The sequence below is a fragment of the Castor canadensis genome, chromosome 3, assembly GCF_047511655.1.
Source record: "Castor canadensis chromosome 3, mCasCan1.hap1v2, whole genome shotgun sequence".
In the NCBI taxonomy this organism is placed as follows: Eukaryota; Metazoa; Chordata; class Mammalia; order Rodentia; family Castoridae; genus Castor; species Castor canadensis.
This window is the reverse complement of record NC_133388.1, coordinates 69,668,150-69,689,776: the sequence shown is the minus strand read 5'-3', so window position 1 is coordinate 69,689,776 and position 21,627 is coordinate 69,668,150. Positions and strand designations below refer to the sequence as shown.

General features: G+C 35.1%; 1 protein-coding gene across 6 annotated transcripts in view; it reads right to left on the bottom strand.

The window, feature by feature from the left end:
* Nucleotides 1-21,627, bottom strand: part of Ralgapa1 (Ral GTPase activating protein catalytic subunit alpha 1) — a 241,944-nt gene that overhangs the window by 60,425 nt on the left and 159,892 nt on the right. For all 6 annotated transcript variants that reach the window (XM_074068142.1, XM_074068145.1, XM_074068143.1 and 3 more), the window contains 4 exons: nucleotides 13,904-14,038; nucleotides 13,318-13,501; nucleotides 3,828-4,692; nucleotides 2,204-2,275 (listed from right to left, as the gene is read on the bottom strand). In XM_074068142.1, the coding sequence (XP_073924243.1) occupies nucleotides 2,204-2,275; nucleotides 3,828-4,692; nucleotides 13,318-13,501; nucleotides 13,904-14,038 (1,256 nt within the window). The remainder of the gene's footprint in view (nucleotides 1-2,203; nucleotides 2,276-3,827; nucleotides 4,693-13,317; nucleotides 13,502-13,903; nucleotides 14,039-21,627) is intronic.

Sequence of the window (21,627 nt, the reverse complement as noted above, 5' to 3'; positions counted from 1 at the left end):
TATAGTGGGATATTTAGCTGACTTCAATACACAACTATCTACACAACAACTAAGGAAATCCAAAGGAAAGTACTGGGAGATATTACTGCATAAAAATGAAAAGACTATATGTTAATCTGAAGGTGAAAACTGAGAGCTAAACAACTTCCACAAATAGTACAATCTTTAACACACACACACACACACACACACACACACACACACACACACACAATGTTATTACAATTAAGAAAAATTCGCAGAGTGGCACCAGTGGCTCAAACCTGTAATCTTAGCTACTTGGGAATCTGAGATCAGGAGAACTGCAGTTTAAGGCCAGCCTAGGCAAATACTTCTGAAACCCCATCTCAATCGACAGCTGGGTGCAGTGGCAGGTGACTGACATCCCAAGCTATGCAAGAGGTTGAGATTGGGAGATTGTGGTTCTAGGCCAATTCTGGCAAAAAACTTTTTGGGACTGTCATGTTAATGGAAACTGGGAGTGATGGCTCATGCCTAGGAAGCTTAAAATAGGAGGATCATAATTGAGGCCAGCCTGGGTAAAAAGCAAAACCCTGTCTCCAAAATAACCAGAGTAAAATGGGCTGGGAGCAAGGTTTAAGCTTGTGAGGTTTAAGAGTGCCTGCCTCACAAGCATGAAGTCCCAAATTCAAATCCTGGTGCCAGGAAAAAAAAATTCCTAAAGAGAAACAAAAAGAATGCAAAAAGACAACTGGAAATAGATTAAAAATTCATATAAATATATGAAACAAATGCTAGGCAAGCACTTGATCAATGATTTATACCCCAGTCCAATATATGAAAAATATTAACTTCATCAGTAATACAGAAACAAAAATTAGGCTGGGTATAGTATTACACATCTATAATCCTAGCACTTGGTGACTAAGGCAGGAGAATCATGAGTTTGAGGCCAGCCTGGGCTGTAAATATTAAAGAGATACTATAATATGTCTCTCAAGCTCAAGCAATAGCAATTGATAAACTATGATTATTATCCTGTGCTGGTCAGATTAAAGTTATATACAATGTTGGTGGAATTATAAATTATTATTTAATAGAAAACAATTTTGTAATATATATGGCATGAAATTTTATGTTTTAACCTAATAATTGTATTCTTAAAAATCAATCAGGAGCAATTGTAATGTTTAATAACCCCAGAACCTGGTACCATAAGAGATTATTTTTTGATAAATAACTTTTAAATGACTAAGAAAGATGCTCACAATATAACAAAAGTACAAAAAGGATACCAGTATATGTGATGCTATGATGTCAGTTTTATAAAAACCAAAGTATGTCATTCAAAACAGAAAGACTGAAAATATTCATAATAATGTTATAAAATATGGATTATTTTTGTTTTGTATTTTCTATAACAACAACAACAACAAAAAACCCTGAAAATCATTTTAAAAAGATCTTTCTGAGGAAAGCTAAAGGCCTCACAACAAATCCAGTTAGTAGTTTAGGAAGTGAGTAATGATGATATTTTTTCATAAACTTGGTAGCAAAAGGTATAAGATGAAAGCAACTGAGGAAATACTTGTTTCTTGACTAGTTTTATTTAAGACAGATAACATGTTTACGGCAGGAGGAGCAAGTAGAAATACAAGATAAAAAGATTGCTTTTTTGAAGATCTTAAAAGCAGGCAGAAAAAATGAAAAGCAAAGAAATACAGTTAGGAACAAAAAGACAACTTTTCTGAAAAAAAGGTGAGCAAGAAAGATGGTTAAACATAGAAATTTTACAGAAGAGAGGAAGACATGGAATTGTTTTGTGTGGAAAAAGCCAGAATCACCTTTCTCACTTTGTATTCCTGTGCAATAGTAGGTGGTTTATTCTAAACTAGCTTTCCAATTCCATTAGAAAAACTAGATTTAATGAATGATGTATGACTAATGTTTGCCTAAGTGTGGGAAAAAACATCTAAAGACATTTCACAGGTTCAATTAGTTTTCTGTGATTCAAGAGATTACTGTGAAATGCATATAAAGGGTATAAACAATTCAAATATACCAAACATCTTAAGGCAGTTCTAATTTTTCTCAAAAGATTAAATTATCATTTCTAAGATATAAGTGAAATAGTTTCTCTTGAGAAAGTTGTAACTCAATAATGCTCTTCACAGTGTTATTCTAAACAGAGAAAGTGCTGAGAGTTGCTAGTTATAAATGTGAAGGTTTTCTAACAACTTACCACTGCCTTGAATCCAAGTTCTTAAGTTCTCTAAGTAGCTTTTCATTTTTCTTCAGGAGATGAAAGCTCCTCCTAAATAGAGAGATTTATAAATATTCCATCACCATGTCTGTTCTGAGCACTCCAAACTCATAACCAGAGAAATGGATACAAGTACCTGCAGGAATCTGCTTACTTCATTGTTTTATATTTTATGTATTTTTTAAGTCATGAAGAAATATGTAATTTTTATCATCTGAGTGCTAAATGTGCCCATAAAATCAAAGCTTGCTGTGGTAAAATATAGCTTTCCATCATTAGCTTTTCTTATTAGACAACACATAGCTCATTCCATAGCAAGAGACTATAATGCATTTATACGATAACTGAGTAACAATTACCTATATTTGGCCATACCATAAGGCAAACTGTCCTCCTGATATAAAGGGGTTTGGGCAGAGGACTCTGCCTAATGAAAGGGTTTAAATCAAGTGAGAATATGAACACTAAGCAAGCATGAGAGTATACTACCACTTTAATGTTTCACATGCAATTTGAATTATTTTAAGATTTATTCAGCCAGTGATATCTGAGCTTCCTCCTCCTACTATAAATTGAATAGAAATGGCACATTAAATAATACTTCTTCCACTTTCCTATAGCTTTTCACAGCATAGGAATTAAAAACACAATGTAGGAGATGTAGCTCAGTGGTAGAGATTGTGCTTTAGCATGTGCAAGGTCCTGGGTTCAATTTCTACTACGAAAACCAAAATCAAAATAAACAAAAACCCCCAACAAAACCTACATGCATATCAACAGTGGTTTATACTAATGTAAAATCTTACTGTTTTATATACTATACTTAATTCTCTCCACTATATGAGGTAGGAATTATTTTCAATTTGTAGACTGTGGCCAACTCAAAGGTTAAATGTCTCTCAACCAGGAGTTTTAAGTCCAATGCTCTTTTCATTTAATCCTACTTAACTTACTGGAATACGTGTGTCCATAGTACAAGTTTTATTTATTTTTTGGTGCTAGGGTTGAATCGAAGGACTCTACTATACTGAGCTATGCTCCCAGCCTGGTAAGTTTTTAATAAGGTTTTGAAACATACATAAGAAAACAAAATAGCAAGAAAAAAAGGTTTAGATTCTTTCTTTGATTTGACTCTGAATTTTGAGTTAATTTCCCTAGTTAAAAGGAGAAATGATCACTTGATGGTTGATCTAAAACAATTCTTATGCTTACATGAAGGCTGAAAAAATAAGATTTTTGTTCCTATCATGTGAGCTATAATTTCTTTTTTTGGGGGGAGGGTAAGACTGGGCTTTGTACTCAGGGCTTCATGCTTGCAAAGAAGGCACTCTACCACTTGAGCCTCCATGTCTTCATATGAGCTAAGTCAGATAGTTCTAGTAGTCTCCTGAAATGTTAATAGTTTACTGGATTAAATTATTTTTTTTATTTTCCCGAATCTTAATATAAATCAGCGGTCTCAAAAAAATTTGCCTACTGATCAAAGAACTAATCTGTTAATAAAATTTAGTGAGGAAAAGAACAGAGGCTAAAATCCTTGCTCAGAAAATGAGTAAGACTAGTATTACAAGAAAGGAAATTTTTTTTTCCTTTTTTTCCTTACCGTTTGTCCCAGGAATTCATTCCCAATATACTAAGAAGCAATCTGCAATAATAAAATGCTGACTGAGGTTTTTGAGGCATTGGTTCATCTTGTTCCATAGCTTTCATGTTTAAGTCATTAAAGTGCTTCTCAACAAATTCTTTTTCCTCTGTATGCTGCTTAAGGATAGCATTAATAACATCATTTTCTTGTTTTTCAGAAATGCACACAGGTTGTGGAGCAGGAATATTAAGTGAGATTCCAGTTCTCTGTAAGCATTCAGGACTAGTAACACCCAAATACTGCAAAAGCTCATCAAGAACATCTTCTTCATCCCTTATCGTATCCCAAGTTGGTACAGTTTCTCTAAGCCTTTTAAACTGCAAAGAAAGTCCATCTTTTACTGTTGTATCTTCTGAGCATTCATTAGATGTAGGAGACTCTTCTAGCTTCTCTTGGTGAGTCAATGACAGTATGAAAGATGCAGGTTCTGAAAAGCTGCTTACAGGAGGTGGTCCATACAGTATGGCAGAATCCCATGAGTATTTTCCAGAGAGATCCCGTACTATGATTCTGACATTTGAATTAGCTGATGCAAGGCCAGCAGATAACCCTCCGCCAGGCATACTTTCTTCTTCTGATCTGATCTGGATACAAGACACTAAGGTCGCATTGTTCAACACGAAGAACTGGATATTTGGACTCTCAAAGAGTTCAGGAGAAAGTTCTGTACTTTCACTGTAATGATTGTCATGATTTTCACACACCTGACTTGTTAGCATAGCAGGACCACCACTCATTGGATAATGGCCCAAGTGATTTACCAGATGGGTAATAACAGTGCGGGCTGCTATGGAGATTAATCCTTGCTGCATTTGAGTTTTCACTGGAAATAAGAAACATAAATGAGTGGGAATACTGCTGCATTCTAGAAGTCATAAAATCAATGAAATATTAGGTAAGGAACAGGAATTTCAAACACTTGAATAAATATTAATTTTCCAATTTAGATTCCATATTATGGGAACAGTGGCAAAGTTTTGTTCATTTTTTAAGAAAGGCTTTTTGAAATTTTTGCTAGTGGATTCATAATTTAAAACAAAGCCTTTAAATGCAGTTCAATTTGAAAGATCAAAATATTATAAATTAACCACTCTAAACACAGATCAAAGGGCCAATGAAATATCCAACTGATAAGTTTCTTATCTCATGAATAGATTCCCGATTCAGAGACATAGTTTGCAGCATCCTTCAAGTGTCCTTTAATTCTGACTTTTATTGATGAAGTAAAAGTGTTTTATAGAAAAGTGACATCCCAATTAAAGTTCGGGAATTAGAATGAATTTAAACAATGAATCAGTGTAGTCAAGTATATACCAATGAAACTTTATTTTAAAGGCAAATGAGTTGATGGTCCTGCTTATGTATTGTAGTTTCCTAAGGAATTCTTTTGGGTCAATGTATTCAGTCTAAAAGTATGCAAAAAGCATGTTTTTCCTTTCCTAAGCACATTAGCAAAAACAAACAGATCAGCACATTTATATAAGTAATTTAGAAGTCATATGAAAGAGTAAAATAAGAAAAAAAGAAAAGAATTCAAAAGGATAGTTGTTTGAGAGGCATAGAAAGGCAAGTTTTGTTAGGATCTTAAGGAAGGGAGGGGAGAAGCAAGACAGAGGACACTGACAGTGAAAGGGAGAAGGAGAAAGGCAAAACCAACTAGTTAAATACTGCTGTGATTCAAACCAGTTCTGGACTGAGTGGTATCAGGAAGCAGAGACAAGGGATTGATATTTTTTATTTAAGAAGTTGAGAGGACAGTTGTCACTGGTAAAGATGTATTAGTAATTCATGTCAGAAGAGGATGCTTACTTTGGGGCATGTTAGTGTTTTTGCCTCTATTTAGTTTTAGACATAATTACAGAGTGTTTCTGTATTACTCTACCACAGTCGCAAAATAATGTGTTACCAGTTACCAGTTGGGAATACTAGGACCTAGCTACCAGAATAAATATGGATTTGTCAAAATAGAGATTTGAGACCTTGGTCCATATCTGTGATCCCAGCTATTCTGGGGGTGGTGGCAGGAAGATCATGAGTTAGAGGCCCATTTCAAAAACAAAAGGGCTCAAGTGCAATTCAGGTAGAGTGCTTGTCTAGCAAATGTGAGGCCTAGATTCAATCCTTACCACTGCCAAGAAAAAAAAAAGATTTTAAAGAATGTCTGATTTACATACATAAAATCACCAATTTTTAAGTGTTTAGTTTAATGAGTTTAGGTAAATGTTCTATAATTACATAACCAACAACATAATAAATACGTAGGAAAAGTCCCTCATCAAAGAAAATACATTTATTTTATGTAAACTATACTTTGAGCCTAACTTTAAAAAAAAAAAAAGGAGACTGGTTTGTGCACTGCTGTTATGATTTCTTTAAAAGAGGTGAGAACAGTGTGTTACATTAAGGTGCTAGTCCTCAAAATTCAGAACTAACACCACTGGGTAGAGGTTAAGGGTGAGCAACCAATCAACTGCCATGCCAAAACTAATTATGTATTTTTCAAGTATAAAAAAGAATAGTTTCCTTTAGGCTTTCATTGATTTTACAGTGTTCTTATCAAAAGTTTAATCTTCAGTAATTGGTTAAGTTTTATGTCTACATATGTATAAATATGAAGACTTCTTTCTTCTTCTTTTTTTTTTTTTTCAGTATAAGAGTTTGAACTCAGGGCCTTGTTCTTGCTAGGCAGGCAACAGGCACTCTACCACCTAAGCCTGGAATATGAAGATTTCTTAGTTACTTAGTATACTGAGTTGTTTTAAAATTATGCTTATGTTAGTTCTGAAAATTAGCTGTTTAATGCTAGATGATAATACCAAATAATTAATCTCAATTTAATCCTCTATTTTCCAGACTCTAAACTGGATGATGAGAAATAAGGTTGGTATTAACCTAACGTCTGCTTTCTTTTCTCTAACTCAGAATACAATGAATGTTCACACTATCAGTGGATAATCTAGCAAGTGTTCCTCATTTTGCATATGAGGATAAATGACTCACAGAGTTAAATGATTTTACCTGCCTTCGATTTCACATCAAGGCTGATCTTTTGACTCTCAGCTCACTATTACTTCCCCCTTTACCATGAAACTAATGTCTGTACCTTTCCCTTTTGTTAAACTGCTGTTTGTGTGTGACATGTGGAAATCATGAATTTAAAATTTATTTATTCTGGGCATAGGAACTTCAAAAACAGTATTACTTAACATAAGTTATTAAAGAAATAGCCAGGACCAACTGAAAAAGCTCATCTAAATAGGATTAAATCATGTTTTAAATGGTAATGAAAGAGTAAAATTAACAACTTAAAATTTTTTATATAGGAAACTTTTTTCTATTCTTTACTCTCCCTGTTGAGTGATATGCTTAAATAGATGAATCTTCTTTGCAGATAATAAAAGTTTACATTCTGAAGAAAGGAAAGAGTCTAATTTAATAGAAATGACAACAAAGAAGGATTCACAGAAGAATCCCGCCCCTCTGGTTTGCCCTGTGATTGTGGACAAATCACACAGAACTTCTTAAACCTATTTTCTGTAAGAATAACACAAACTTATTTGTAAAGATAAATTCAAATCTCTTATGTTCAAAACTGGACATTAATAGACACAATATAAATCATTCAATTTTGAGAGCATTATAAGAAACCAGGTTGTTAAAAAACTAGCTAGCATTTGTTGCCCTTAATGCAGAGAAACTAAAGCAGATACCTTAAAGCAACTGAGGCCAATAGGAAAAGGGGACCAAGAACTAGAGAAAAGGTGAGATCAAAAAGAATTAACCTAGAAGGTAACACCCACGCACAGGAAATCAATGTGAGTCAATGCCCTGTATAGCTATCCTTATCTCAACCAGCAAAACCCCTTGTTCCTTCCTATTATTGCTTATACTCTCTCTACAACAAAATTAGAGATAAGGGAAAAATAGTTTCTGCGGGGTATTGAGGGGGGGAGCGGGAGGGGGTGGAGTGGGTGGTAAGGGAGGGGGTGGGGGCAGGGGGGAGAAATGAACCAAGCCTTGTATGCACATATGAATAATAAAAGAAAAAAAAAAAAAGAAACCAGGTTGTGTAAGTTCTTTTTTTTCAAAACTTGCTTATAAACAAACACCAAAAACAAGCCAGCTCTTTCTCTAAAACATAACCCGCCAAGCCAAGGTAGTAGTTTATTCTATATGTCCTCTTCCCTTCAAGGGAAGACATGGGGGAATACAGTTTAAAAGGGGTTGTTCACACATAAATCTGTCATAACTATTAACACTGAAAATAGTTAAGATAAATTTAAATTTCAGAGGCAGGCAAAATAATTTTCTTTCCTAAACTGCTTCTCTAAATTCAGGATGTATGCATATGTATGAAAGGGTAAAAATCTTTCAACTTGTTAATTGGGCAATTAGGTGTAGATTTATTTTTGAGCAATAAACTATAGAACATACATCTTTCTCTTACACTTAGTTACTAAGATATAAAGAAGATGTGAAATTCTCTAATTTAAAAACTCAAAATGAAATTCTAAAATAAGCAGCCTTGTGAGAAAATGTAAAATGAAGATATCGATGCTTCCAAAGCTTTGTATAACTAGCATTCATTTAAATAAGTCTATTCAGGGTTGTCTTTTCAGATTGTCAGATTAAACAAACCCTGCAGCATTTGCAGCAAACCCATAATTACAGATTATTATGGCATACAAAAGCAGCAAGACATAAAAAGCTGCTGCAATTCACTGCACTGTAAAAGAACATGCAGAGGAAGTTAATTTTGGCAAATGCTTTAAATATTAGCTTTGTATAATATGTATAGGTGAAACTATAATTAGGGCAGAATGAATCCTTTGGTGCCTCCTTTCACTCTGACCTTGCAAATGATGACTTTTTGCTAATATGACTATTGCCATTTGACAAAAAGCCAACTTCACTACCTTGTCTTATTCTGTAATAAATTTAATAATTATAGCTACTCCTGCCAATAGTTCTCAAATCAGAAGTGTTCAATCCAATACTGAGCTGATTAGAGACAACCTATGTTTAGAATTCATTGGCCAAAAAAGCACTTGAAGATGATGAGGCATGCTTTAAACAATGGCACAAAGATCATTTTAGTCACATCAAAAACAAACACACAAAAAACCCCCCCAAAAACCCCAACCCCCCCCCCCCAAACTCCAAACCCACAGCATGTAGTCACTATAGACCAGAGAGACTTGCTGTTAGCTCACGGCTCTTCCTAAAAGATTCTGCACTTAACTGGTCCCTCAATGTTTTTGAGAAAGTCCAAAGAAAATAATTTAACATATTTATGGAATAATTGTACACAGAGTTTTTAGTATTAATATTAAGCTCATATTATAATATTTTCCTCTAGTTACTATAGTGTTTAAAGATGTACAGTAAATTTTGTATGAAATACATTAAAACTTTTTACACAAACTTCATTTATTGTACTGTTTTAAAAATACTGTCTTGAGCCAAATCATTATCATTTTATACCTTTAAATATACAAAGAATAATTAATCTTGTCATATAACTTTGTTCAGTAAAATAAGACTAATTTACTATGCAAATCTAGAGACAATTTTATACTGCCTATATGAATTATTGTCTAAATTCTTTCACTATGTTATTTTGTCAAGTATATCTCTTTCAGATCTGAGCAATAATTGAAATCTTATCTTCCTATTTCACTTGTGTATTTATGTTCTAGATAAACTATAAGCAACAGAGGCCAAAGAAAAGCCCTAGCCTCATTTCCTTAACTTCTAACTTTATCCCTTCACTTTTATTGTATGCCATCAGTCCATTGCCATGGTCATATTCTAGATTTTTAAATAATTTATAACTAGTCTATCTTTGAAAATAAAACTCTTTAATACAACCTCCTGGTCCAATGATTTCCCGATTGTGTTGTAAAATCCTTGGAGAAGGCCCTGGAAATTGTGAAGAGAGAGGCTGGAAGGTCACAGGGCTCCCTCTGCTGCAGCTCTACTTTTAAGCTTTATAAATTGGGCTTCCCTGTAAAATTTATTTGAAGAACTTTAGCTATCCAGAAAATCATTTTAAGAACTATGTCCTAATATATTGATTCTCTGTGGCTTTCAACCATCACTACACATTAGTTACAAGCGGAGCTTTAAAAAATCTCAGCAATCTTACATTAATACAACAAAATCTCTGTGGCTGGGAACAGAGCAGTAGTATATTCCAATATGTGGCTTATCCCAAGATCTACTGCTCTACTTATCACCATCAATATCTATTTTCTGCCTCTCTAGATCACTGTTTCCTTCTAATTCATTAGTTAACTCCTGGCAGCAGTTCAATTTTTACCATGCCTGGGTTCCATACCAATATTCTGAAGTCCATAGTTCCCTTGTATTTCTGCTATACCCACCTTACTAATTGTTGATTGGTGTAACGAAACTTTGTGGTTTCCATTTTCTATTGGGCTCTCAATAACTCCACTTAACTCTCTTAAATTTACCTCTCCTTTTCCTCTTCTTTCTCATCCTAGATGAAGGACTAATCCTATCACCAATATTTTCTAGCTCATTCTCTCAAGGACTTCACTATATTAACAATATCCTACCCACTTATTTCCTTCTCAGCTTACAAAACCCCTTAACCTTGAATTATCCTTAAGCTTACTTACTTTTTATTATTTTTCCTTTGTATTCTTTTTTTTTTTTTTGGTGGTATTAGGGTTTGAACTCAGGACCTTGCACTTGCTTAGCAGGCATTTTGTCATTTGAGTCACACCCCAGGCCCCTATCTCCTCCCCTTCTTAAACAGTCAAGCTTCTTTAATGTGTACTTTTGGGCTGGGAATGTAGCTCCGTGGTAGAACATTTGCCTAGCATATGCAAAGTCTTAGGTTTAATCTCAAGTATCACACACACAAAAAAAGGTACTTTCTGTGAGATGGCTCTACTTCTTTATCTCCTGCTTCAACCCATACCCATTGACTTCTGCCTCCTACTTCTCTGCTGATAATAAAGCAGACATATTTCAGTTCTTTTGTACTGCTTTATCATTAACACTGTTGAACAGCCATTTTTGCTTTTTTTTTTTTTTAAAGATTTTTGCCTCTCTGGTTTCTGAGAATTACTCTCCTAATTTTCCTTTCTTTGCAACTTTTTCTTCTCAGAACCCACACACGAACATGTGTATGTGCATGCATGCATACATATCCCTAACAAAGATCTCCCAGCTAAGATTTAGATCTCTGCACACAAGTAATTATCCACTAGGTATGTTCACATGAATAGTCAAAAGACAGCCAAAGGAAACCACTTCCCACACTGTTCTCATTTCCCCTCCAAATCTGTACTCTTTTATATTTTTGTTCTGGTTTGGAGAAAGTCTAATCAATCCCTAACTCAGAATCTAACAAGCCAGAAACCTACTCTAAATTCCTCTTTTTTGTTGACCTGTCCCAAAAGCCTTTCCATACTTCTCAACTATATTTTTCCATTGGATTCCTACTACCATTCTTTAGAAACAAAAGAAAAAGTTTAAACAATTAGCAATTCTTGTTTGGCCTATTGTAACAGTCTCATGATTGGTCTCTCTCCTTCTGAGTTAACACTCCAAATCAATTACCAGGGATCAGCAAATTTTTTCTATAAAGGGCCAAAGAGTAAATATTTTCAATTTCATGGGCCACTTCATCTCTGTTGCTACTCAACACTGCTATTGTTAGGCAATAGCCAAGATGATACATAAAACAAGAATATATCACCTCCAAACCAGTTATAGAAACAGGTCTCTACTAATGGTCATAATTTACTGAATCCTATAAAATGTTTAAGTGCTCCTAATAGTAATTTGATTATGTTTCTTTCCTTCTTGTATATGTATATATATTTTGCTGGTGGTATTAGGGCTTGACCTTTGGGCTTCACTTACGGTTGTTATGTAAGTACTCTATGGTTTGAGCCATGCCCTAGACCTATACTTATGTTTTATGAATTTATTATGTTTAATTATTTATTTATATCTTTCTCTTAAATCAGAGGGTGTGGAGAGCGGAGTATGAGAAGCCTATGAGGACATAAGCACAGTTGTACTCAATATTCTGCAGGCTGAGTTCGGCAGTCCCAGTCGCAGAATAAGGAGAGAGTAATTGCAGAGCACCTCCTTTTCCTAAAATGTTTATGTCAAATAATCTGTAGGATGAGATTTGGCACAGCCCCAGCTGCAGAAGAGCTAGAAGGCAAGCTGTAGCTCATCTGCTTTTCCTAAGTTGTTTAATGCAGGTTTTTCCTATTACAATGTCACATCCCTCCTGGAGAACTGCTGCTCCACCTCCTTGTTTACCACTGGATATAGAAGACACAAGGCTGAAGGAGAACACAAGGCTTTTGGACGAAGGGAGGCTTTTTGGCTGAAGGGAAATTTCTGGAGGGAGAATTGCCGAAGGGAGAACTGCTGAAGGGAAAAGAATTGCTGAAGGAAAATTGCTACAGGGGAATTGCTAAAGAGGGGTTGACAGAATTGGTTGGCAGCTTGTGAGGGAATGACAGAGCTGCTGTTATTTGTTTGCAATCTGAGGACCAAGGCTTTAAGAAAGCTAAAGAGAGAACATGGGACAGTGCAAGTCTAAGGAAAGAAACTATAAAGAATAGAAAAGAAGCAGGGTCTTAAAGAAAGATTTTAGAAGCAAGGTTTTAAAAGAACTGTAAAGGAGTAAGGCCTTAAAGAATAAAAACAGAGAAAAGAAGCAGAGTAGATGAAGAGAATAATAGAGAAAAGAAGCAATGGGGTTGTTGTGCATCTCCATCCGAGTGCGCAACACACCTGGCCCCAACTTTTTGAATGTCTGTCTATCCTTTGTCCTTTCTGCATCTCCCATTGCCCCCAGTTAGGCCCAGTTAGGTTCAGTAGTAACAGGAACAAGAGAAAGCTTGCTCCAAGAGGGTAAGCTACACTTTATTTTTAAGCAAAAAAAAAAAAAAAAGACTTAAAATGTGACTTAAAAAATATTAGTGAGTATTGAGTTCACTATGAACCAAGGACTGTGCAAAGGGCTTTATGCACATAATTGTACTTAGTCCTCAAAACAATCCTATGAGTGATCTAATATTATCTGCATTTCACAAATAAGGACAGAGAGTCACTCAGCAATTAGATGACAGTCAAAATTCAACACCAGGTCTTTCAGACTTTATAGTTCTCTTTTTCTATTTAAGTCCTATGAGGTATAAGATAAAACATATATTGAAAAAAACTCCCAAGAATAACTTGGCCTGAAGCACAATGGAACATCATTACGTGTAATATTAAATTGTGCATATGAAGTTATTTCTTAAATTAAAAACGAACTTATGCTAGAATATACATGGTAGGAAAACAACCACAAAGAGAGGCATATTCTTCATTATTTCTACCCATTGACTTAGATCATACCTAGCAAGAACTCAAGTTACAACATTATTCTGAAGAGAACTCACGTTACCTTCAGTTACTGGCTGGAGTTTAGAAGATCGTTCTGAATCAGGAGAGTGTAGGGGTTCAGGCTCTTTCAGGCATTCCAAATGCATAAAAGGATCATAATCTACAGATGCCAAATCAGAGAGGCTTATTGGAAAATACTTTGGATTGGTAAAACACTGAGCTCCATAAACACACCCATGCAAAACCTAAGGGAAAAGAAAATACCAAGTTTTACTTCTAAGTGAAAATAAAGGTAAAAAGAAAAAAAAGGTTGATTTGTAAGAAGAGGCTTGGGAAAAATTTTAAGTATTTTAAAATTTAGCTCTTAAACCAAGGCAAAATTTAATACCTCTTAAGAAAAAGAATGAATCAAATTCAACTAGTAGTTTTTGTATTCAACACACTCTAATTTCTTTCAAAAATTTTCAATGCAAGAAAACTGTACAAAGTAATTTTAAATTGCCTTTAAGTACTATAAGCTAAACCTCAGATACCAGAAAATATCTAACTCTAAAACAATGAAAATGTTATACTCAGAAATGTTATTTCTCTAATTCTTAAACCCTTGGTCACCAAATAAATAATAAAGCAAATAAGGAAGTTTATACCTTATAAATGCAATTGAGGACAGATTTTTCTGTCTTATCATTTTCTGCTCCTGTAGGATGGACTGGTTGGAGTAATATCTTTAGAGGTAAAGCCATGATCCAGTCCAAAAGGCACAGAAGTAAGGATACTACCAACTGTAACAACAATAAGAACAGCAAAACCATTATAATTGTAAATTCATAAGATAAGAGCTTTTTAATATTTAATAATTCACTTTTTTTTTTGCAGTACTGGGGGCTTGGACTTACACTTGCTTAGGCGGGTGCTCTACCACTTGAGCCACTGTGTCAGACCTTTTTGCTTTGGTTATTTTTGAAATGGAGTTTTGATTTATGCCCATCCAGCCTGGGCTGGGATTTTACTATTTATGCTTCCATATGTAGCTAGGATGATAGGCATATACCACCATGCCCAGCCACTGGTTGAGATGGGGTCTTGTGAACTTTTGGTCATAGTATCTAGCCTTAAATGGCTATCCTCCCAATCTTTGTTTTCCAAGTAGCTAAGATTACAGGCTTGAGCCACTGAGTGTGGACACCTTCTTATTCTTGGGTTTCCAAAATTTATTTTAGGAGCCATCAACCCAAATTTCAACTATTAATATTTACATAGATATAATGGATTTTAAGATGTTGTATATGAACATTATTGTGGGGTTCTCTTTCATATTTCAGAGAAGGCACAATAAAAACAATAAAATAAGAATGTTAACATTATTTTAAGTTAATATAAACACATTGAGATTAAAAGACAACACATATTGGGGTTGTAGTTGTAATTTAGTGCTAAAGAACCCAGATTTAATCCCCCCAGCACTACAAAAGAAAAGAAAACTGCACAGATATTAGCTACATTTACTTAACTGAACAAAGACAGACACAAGGTTTTAATTGTTATATTACAATCACTTCTACTTTCCTTTCCTAATTTAACAACACCTCACAGAGTATCCTGCCAGAAAGTCTACCTTAAGCAATTTTTGCAATCATTCGTTACTCATTTTATCTAAACAAAATTTTCCATAGGACACTTTTAACCTAATGGATGCTATAAACAGAAATTTATATAAAAAGGAGCAAAATAGCAGTATACGTTTTATAAATAAATAATCATAATTCACGCTATGGAAGGAACAGTTTGTGTCAGGAATGGGGCAATCAAATAGTAACAAGAGATCTGCTGATCATTAGAGTTAAAGACCAACTCTCTTAAATCAAGGAGCAGTTCTGGTCTAAATTTCCTAACCCAAACTCCAAAAGAACAGTAAGAATAACCAAAAAACCAAAAAACAAACAAACAAAAATCTCATAAAACTAATACTTTCCATGTAACCAGAGGACAGAGACTATCCAAATTTCAAATTATTTGTAAGTAGAAAAATATACAGCAAATCTCAGCAAGTTGTTTTTTTTTTTTTTCCCCCCTTCTTTCCCCATTACAGTCTTTCATGAAGAGTAAGGGCAATTTGAGAAAAACTGTGAAAGAGAAGATGGAAACTAGCTATGAATCTAAGACTGATCTAAAACCAACCCAAAAGAAAAAGTTCATCCTAAGTGTGAAAATACTGAAACACGTTGCTAAGTATATCAGACTACTAAATAGAAAGTAGGGACTTAGAAGTACACACAGGAAAGGCAAGCTTTAGGAGAAAAGAATGTTAAAACAGACTAGAGAGACATGCTTTGAAAAATATGTACTAAAAAGAAAAAGCAGAAGAGAAAACCTGGATCCTGCAAGTCTTAAAACTACTAAAGAAGGAACTCTTGAACTAGGAATTTGTAAACTTAGCCCAAGCAATAGAAACACAGAGGCACTGTTTTCATCTATGCAAAACTACTATAAAAAGAAAACAAAATGAGAACCTGAGTAATTGAATGGATGAGACCAAAACGTGTCTTACCAGGATGGGTTTAACTTGCTTAATAAAAGAAAAGAGATTTTCAGTTTGGTTCATGAAGAATGACCCATGTATGTGTTGTACTAAAGAGTTAAACAAAGACTCAGAAATGCTAAAATTAAAGGAATGGACAAAGAGAACATCAGGCCAATTAGAATTAAGAAGCAAATAGAATTGAAATAATAAATTAAATAAAAGCTATAATGCAAAATGAATATAAATAGTTACGAATATATGTGCATCAAATAACATAGTAACTAACTTTATAAAGCAAAAACTACAAGAGATACAAGGAATAAAATACGAGTATTAGGAGAATTTAACATACCACTGTCAGGGCACTACAAGACAGAATAAATGGGGAGAAAACCTACATGAACAAAAGTTAATTGAGATCACAGCAAAGTTTAACAGTATTAAAGGGAACTTGTCACCAAGATGTTTGAAAACTGCTGATGAAGAAACTTGTGAAGAGATTCAAGTAAATATGGAACTTTGTTATTTGCTAAAGAGCAAAGATGTATTTTTAAATAAAAGATACTCAGACATCTGGGTGCCAATTTGTGAAAACAACAAAAACAAAATCCATCTCTACATACAGAACAAACTTCAAACGGATTAGGCATATAAATGTAAAAAAATGAACGTATACAAATAATAGAAGAAAACAGGTGAGTTCTTATCCAGGGTACAGTGAAAGGTTAACTTTGACTAGAATCCAGGCACAGTGAAAGAAAAGATTTTAATAAACTGAGTACATAAAAATACTTTTCCATGATCCTTACAAACAAACAAAAACATTCTAAACAAAGGCAAGAGGCAAATGAAGAAAGGAGACAATATCTGTGATATATATCATAAAGAGCTAACATTGCTAATACATAAAAATTGAGGGGAAAACCTGAAGGAAAATTTTTTAAAAATCATGAATAGACCATTAGCACATTACTAAATATGAGGATTTCCAATGTCACTTACAACAGGAGATGGATAAAGGAAAACAATACTAAGATACAACTGCTCACCCACCAAAATGGTAAAAATTTATGAATATGACAAGCTCTGTACTGGGACTCTGGGAAAACACTTTCAGAGTTTGCTGGTGGAATGCTAATATTTAACAGCATTAAATATCTGTTTACCTTTTGACTCAGTAATTACTTCTAGGAATATTTCCTGAAGGCGCATTCCAACAATGCAAAAATACATAAGCACAACGTCAGTTACTGCAGCATTGTATAGCCGAATCAGAAGAGTGGCTGAATGAGCTATGGCACATCCACACAATAGAGTACTAACACAATTCAGTTGTAAAAAGGGAATGACAGGACTGAGGGTGTAGCTCAAGTGGTAGAGCACCTGCCTAGCAAGAGCAGGGCCCAGGATTCAAACTGTGGGATATACTGTGCATTTATAAGATATACTGTCAGAGAACACCCATAGAGTGGGAGAAAATATTTGCCAACTATACATCAGACAAAGGACTGATAACCAGAATATATAGGGAACTTAAAAAACTAAATTCTCCCAAAACTAATGAACCAATAAAGAAATGGGCACGTGAACTAAACAGAACTTTCTCAAAAGAAGAAATTCAAATGGCCAAAAAACACATGAAAAAATGCTCACCATCTCTAGCAATAAAGAAAATGCAAATCAAAACCACACTAAGATTCCACCTCACCCCTGTTAGAATAGCCATCATCAGCAACACCACCAACAACAGGTGTTAGCGAGGATGCGGGGAAAAAGGAACCCTCTTACACTGTTGGTGGGAATGTAAACTAGTACAACCATTCTGGAAAAAAATTTGGAGGCTACTTAAAAAGCTAGACATTGATCTACCATTTGATCCAGCAATACCACTCTTGGGGATATACCCAAAAGACTGTGACTCAGGTTACTCCAGAGGCACCTGCACACCCATGTTTATTGCAGCACTATTCACAATAGCCAAGTTATGGAAACAGCCAAGATGCCCCACTACTGACGAATGGATTAAGAAAATGTGGTATCTATACACAATGGAATTTTATGCAGCCATGAAGAAGAACGAAATATTATCATTCGCTGGTAAATGGATGGAATTGGAGAACATCATTCTGAGTGAGGTTAGCCTGACCCAAAAGACCAAAAATCGTATGTTCTCCCTCATATGTGGACATTAGATCAAGGGCAAACACAACAAGGGGACTGGACTTTGAGCACATGATAAAAGCGAGAGCACACAAGGGAGAAGTGAGGATAGGTAAGACACCTAAAAAATTAGCTAGCATTTGTTGCCCTTAACTCAGAGAAACTAAAGCAGATACCTTAAAAGCAACTGAGGCCAATAGGAAAAGGGGACCAGGAACTAGAGAAAAGGTTAGATCAAAAAGAATTAACCTAGAAGGTAACACCCACGCACAGGAAATCAATGTGAGTCAATGCCCTGTATAGCTATCCTTATCTCAACCAGCAAAAACCCTTGTTCCTTCCTATTATTGCTTATACTCTCTCTACAACAAAATTAGAAATAAGAGCAAAATAGTTTCTGCTGGGTATTGAGGGGGTGGAGGGGAAAGGGAGGGGGCGGAGTGGGTGGTAAGGGAGGGGGTGGGGGCAGGGGGGTGAAATGACCCAAGCCTTGTATGCACATATGAATAATAAAAGAAAAATAAATAAATAAATAAATAAGGCTAAAAAAAAAAGATACACTGTCTAGTGAAAAATGTGAAGTAGCAGAGAATATGTAGAACATGTTATATAATAAAAGGAGTTAAAAAAGAAAAACATGTTTGCTCACTTGTGCAAAAATAACAGGATAAATGAACTACAGACAAATTAAAAAATAAGAATAGAGAGATAACCCTAACATGGAATAGAAACAGAAACAAATGACCTGAGCTCTATTTATATGGTGATTTGAAAAAATGTACCCGGCATGTGAACTTCATATGTAATATTTCAACTTCAAGAGAACTTTCTAATTTTGAAAGATATTTTTAAATTCCCATTTTACATAGAGAACTGAGACTCAGGGTAAGGCCCCACAGTCACATAGTTGTTACTAAACATCAAAGTGAAGAATGGAACCATGATTGGCAGATAGATAACAAAACCTATGTTCTTTCTACTGACATCAGTACAGAATTTTCATCTGTTTTAAGTTGGGACATAATTTCAGGTTTTTTTATTTTGTTTTTGTTGTTTGGCAGTGCCAGGGATGGAATGCAGGGCCTCATGCATGCTAAGCAAGCACTCTACCACTGAGCAATACCCCAAGCCCATAATTTCAAGTTTACAGACATTTTCCAAGAAGAGTAAAAAGAATTCTTTGGGGGCTGGAGGTGTGGCTCAAGTGGTATAGCACCTGCCTAGCCGGTGTAAGATCCTAGTACTACCACATACACACACACCAGAAAAGAAAAAAAAAAAAAGGGAAAGCCAGACCTTCTAACAATGCAAAGGTTAATAATAAAGTATATTTAAAAACAGAAAGAAGCTTGCTACTGGTCCAAGGAAGATGGGGCAAATCATGCTGAACGACAACTTCCTGTGGAGTACTATACAGAGGTTCAAAAGGTAAATGTAATAGTGTGTTCTTTTTCTCAGGCAAGTATCTGGGATATGACTGAGGACCTGTGTTAGAGCACACTATTTTTTGGTTCCTGTTGATCTGTATAAGAGTAATATAAAACTTGATATCAGAAAAGTATTTGGAGCCTCCTTCATCTTTCCTTCCATGTGGTTATACTCTCCTGCACCTAGTCTTCTTACTCCTCACCCATCCTACTTGTCCTCCAGTCACTTAATTATTAAGTCCCCTCCCTCCTTTCCTTTTTTTTTGTGGCCCTACTTAGCCACACCTCCAGTCCATTTTGCTTTGGTTATTTTGGAGATGGAGTTCTCATGAACTATTTGCTTGGGCTGGCCTCAAACCACACTACTCTTGATCTCAGTCTCTCAAGTAGCTGGCATTACAGGCATGAGCCATTGGCACCCAGCTCTCTGCCTATTCCTTAATTGCCATACTTTGCTAACTTTTTTTTAAATTAAAAGTACTTTATTGCTAGAAATTTTAATGATCATCTGAGCTTTCTTTTATTTTTTAAATTTTTTCTTTTTAAATGATCATTGTTGTACTGAGAGTACATTGTGACATTTACAAAAGGTCTTACAACATATCATAGCTGAATTCACCCTCTCCATCATTCTCTTTTATCCTGTCTCCCCCACCACCCCACCATTCCTGGAGTAGTTTCAATAGTTCTCATTTTTCCATTTACATACATGACTACATAATATTTCTACTACACTCACTCTCCTATACCCTTTTCCTTATATCTTCCCCCATCTCACCGTACCAACCCCCAGACAGTACCTATTTTGTCTTTTCTCCTTAAGTGATCTCATATATTCTCACAATTTTACTACTACTCACGTGCTGACAAGGCCAATAATTTTATTTCTAGACTTGAACTTTCTAATCAGGTATAATAATTGTTTTGCTGGTGGTCAGCATCTGGTAACAGAAAATTGAAACTCATCTTCTCCAACAATTCTGCATTTTTCTTCAGAATACAAAGGATTGAACCCAGGGCCTTGTGCTCACTAGGCAAGTACTCTACCACATGGGCTACATGGTCAGCCCTAACAATTGTGCTTTTTTTCCTGTATTCCTTTCCTTGGTTGTGGATTTCATTTTATGAATATCTATTCTCCATTCCTTTAACCTTAGTATTAGAATATCACTAATTCTTTTTTTTTTATTGTGCTGGGTGGGGGTACACACTGTGGCATTTACAGAAGTTCTTACAATATATCAAACATATCATACTTGAATTCACCTTGTCTACCATTCTCCTTCATCCCTCTCCTCTCCCACTTCCTGGAATAGTTTCAACAGATATCATTTTTCCATTTACATACACATTATTTGCACCATATTCACCCTCTTTAACATTTCCCCACCTCCTCCTCCTTCCTACCGGTACTAATCACCCCCCCCCCACTCCATTCTGCTCTCCTGATCTCTGATTTTGTGTAAGAAAAAAAGAAGAAAAAATGACAGTTTTGCTTGTTTAAGATAGCTACACAGGGAGTTTCCTTGTGGCACTTGCATGTTCATATGTATTATAGCCCAATTTGGTTCATCTCCTCTATTTTTCTTCTTTCTACCTTAGTCCCTTTCTTACGGTGGTTTCAACTGGTTTAAGAATTGTATATTCATTCTTGTATAGACAGTACATCAATCTTATTCACCTTTTTCACTTCCTTCTTTTACTCTCCTCCTCTCATATGTGACCTGTTTTTCAAAGTTTTACTGTATTTATATTAAGTCTATATTCCACAGATGAGAGGAAACATGTGGCTTTTGGCCTCCTGAACCTGGCTAACTTCACTTAAGATGATGTTCTCCAGTTCCATACATTCACCTGCAAAGGACAAAATTTTATTCTTCTTTGTGGCTGAATAAAATTCCACTGTATGTAAATATCACATTTTCTTAGTCCATTGATCAGTAGTGGGGCATCTTGGCTATTTCCATAGCTTAGCTATTGTGAATAATGGTGCTATAAACATGGGTATCACCAATTCTTATAGAGACTATTTGCACAAATTATCATGCAATTCCACTTAAATCAATATTCACATCTTGAGTAATTTTTGAAAAAACTGGTCATACTTCATTGTGCATTAAAAACCCTTTGAATAAGTCACTTTCAAAGAAGGCCTTTGTAAAGTCCAAGGTTTTTAGCATTGTGTCTAAGGGCATTCACAACCTGGCACCTTCCTATCTCAGCAATTTCATTTTTCCCTGTTTTCAACTGCATACTTCATATT